The 2,138-nt window shown below is 34.5% G+C and overlaps 1 protein-coding gene across 1 annotated transcript in view; it reads left to right on the forward strand.

The window, feature by feature from the left end:
- The window catches only part of LOC108734678 (aminopeptidase N), a 12,446-nt gene that overhangs the window by 7,589 nt on the left and 2,719 nt on the right, over positions 1 to 2,138 (forward strand). Inside the window, exons 7-10 of the mRNA XM_025976512.1 lie at positions 7 to 88; positions 170 to 524; positions 860 to 1,159; positions 1,836 to 2,035. Coding sequence (XP_025832297.1) covers positions 7 to 88; positions 170 to 524; positions 860 to 1,159; positions 1,836 to 2,035 — 937 coding nt within the window. The remainder of the gene's footprint in view (positions 1 to 6; positions 89 to 169; positions 525 to 859; positions 1,160 to 1,835; positions 2,036 to 2,138) is intronic.

Below are 2,138 nucleotides of genomic sequence, written 5' to 3' on the forward strand. Positions count from 1 at the left end.
TTTCAGGAGCCACAATTATCCGGATGATGGACAATTTTCTCACAACAGAAGTATTTCAAAGAGGTTTGACGAAATATCTTAAAGCGAGGTAAACGATTTCGTGAAATATATATATATATCTTGCTTTTATTCTGAAATTTTGTCTTTTTCGTATTTATAATATTTTCAGGCTTTTTGGTAATGCCGAGCAAGACGATCTGTGGGCAGCGTTGACTTTAGAAGCCCACGAGAGCAAAGTTTTGGACTTAAACACCACCGTCAAAGAAATAATGGACACGTGGACTCTGCAAACTGGATTCCCGATAGTTACTGTCGAGAGAGATTACAAAAACAAACGGTTTACCTGTAAACAAAGAAGATTTTTCATTGACAACAGACTTTATTCTAATGATACCAGTAATGGATCGAAGTGGTGGATTCCCCTCACTTATGAATATAAAACTGACGATGTTATGAGGTCAGCTTGGCTCCGTGCGGAACCCGAAATTGTTTTAAAAGACAAGTACCCTGAGGATTGGCTTTTGGTATGAATTTATAAATTTTTTACAACCAAAAAGTTTATTTTTTTGACTTTGATAGTAAACAGCTCTCATAATAAACGTTGCGAATTATATTTATTGAAACAAGTCGAAATGGCGATGGTTCAATTTTATGTAAGATGAAGTTTTAAGAAATCGTATTTACTTTTTACCATTGTTATACTTATCTCTGTTTGATGAAACTGCAAGGATGATTTTTAAAATTCTCATTTTTTTGGAATAGTCGCATATTTTCTTTTACTTATAACTAATTGATTTATCATTTAATTACCGACTAATTAGATGTGCCCTTACTTTTTTGGTTTGTTGTTCTCTTTTAGGTCAATGTCAATCAGACGGGTTACTACAGGGTAAATTACGACAAGAGAAATTGGGAACTGCTGTTGTCGCAGCTTATGAATGAAAAGGAGTACGTTAAAATTCCGACAGCGAACAGGGCACAAATTCTCGACGACGTAATGAACTTGGCGGTCTCGGGGGATTTAGATTACGACTTAGCTCTGAACATTACGGTGTATCTCAAGCACGAAAAGGACTACGTACCATGGAAAGCTGCCCTAACAGCACTGGAATATATTGAAGAAATGGTCATTCGTACTGCGGACTTTGAACACTACAAGGTAAGGCAATAGTGACGTTATAAATTATAATTAAGCGTAAGGGTGTAGATGGAATTTTATTTAGGGGTAGACAGATAAAATCATATTTAATCCTTTGCTTATTTACGTACATTTGCGAATAAGGACGATATAAGGTCTGTAATTAGGCCGACGATCTTAATAGTTCAGTAATCTTTATTCTTATTAACCATATATCAAATATTATAATGGCTAGTGCCATTTCATTGACGTAGCGTAAATTTGGGGGAGGGGGGGTGGACAATAGTTACCTGGTGGTGGATTTCAGAATTTATTTGAAATTGAATTATTATTGGAAATTGAAAAACATTTGAGTGGAGAGAGGGGCAGTTATAGTGGGGGGAGGGGGGGGGGTCAAAAATTGATGAAATGTTGGTTACGTATTTATGATAGGTCTCTGAACTAATAGATGCATTTCATACGTCCCTGATACTAATGAAGCAGTTCTAGATAATGTACGTTTGCTTTATATATTTTATAAATTTATAAAGAAAAGAAAGTTTAAATTTAATACACTTTTTATCATTGATATTAGCAAATTATTCGAATAATTTCCACTCTGAAAGCTTAGGTTGAACGTATATATTTGAGCTTAAAAAAGAATGTATTGAATTATATTGATACGCTTGCATATCTGTAAAAAGTTTCTTCTTTACAGAATTACATGCTTGATTTAACGGAAAAACTTTATCACGAGATCGGATTTAAAGAAAAGCCGACGGATTCTCAGTTGACAATTTACACCCGATTCGCTTTATTGTGGCGGGTGTGTCTCCTAGGAAACCTGGACTGTGTCAGGAACGCCGTGATCCAATTTCAAAACTGGAGAATGAGTCCCGATCCTGATCGACATAATCCGTAAGTTTTTTTAAAGAATTAAATAATGTTTTATTTACTGCCATTGCGTTTCGATTAAAATTATTATAATTTATAATATATATTAAATTAGACGCGTTATGTA

This window comes from Agrilus planipennis, unplaced genomic scaffold (genome assembly GCF_000699045.2).
Source record: "Agrilus planipennis isolate EAB-ADULT unplaced genomic scaffold, Apla_2.0 scaffold66, whole genome shotgun sequence".
Lineage (NCBI taxonomy): Eukaryota > Metazoa > Arthropoda > Insecta > Coleoptera > Buprestidae > Agrilus > Agrilus planipennis.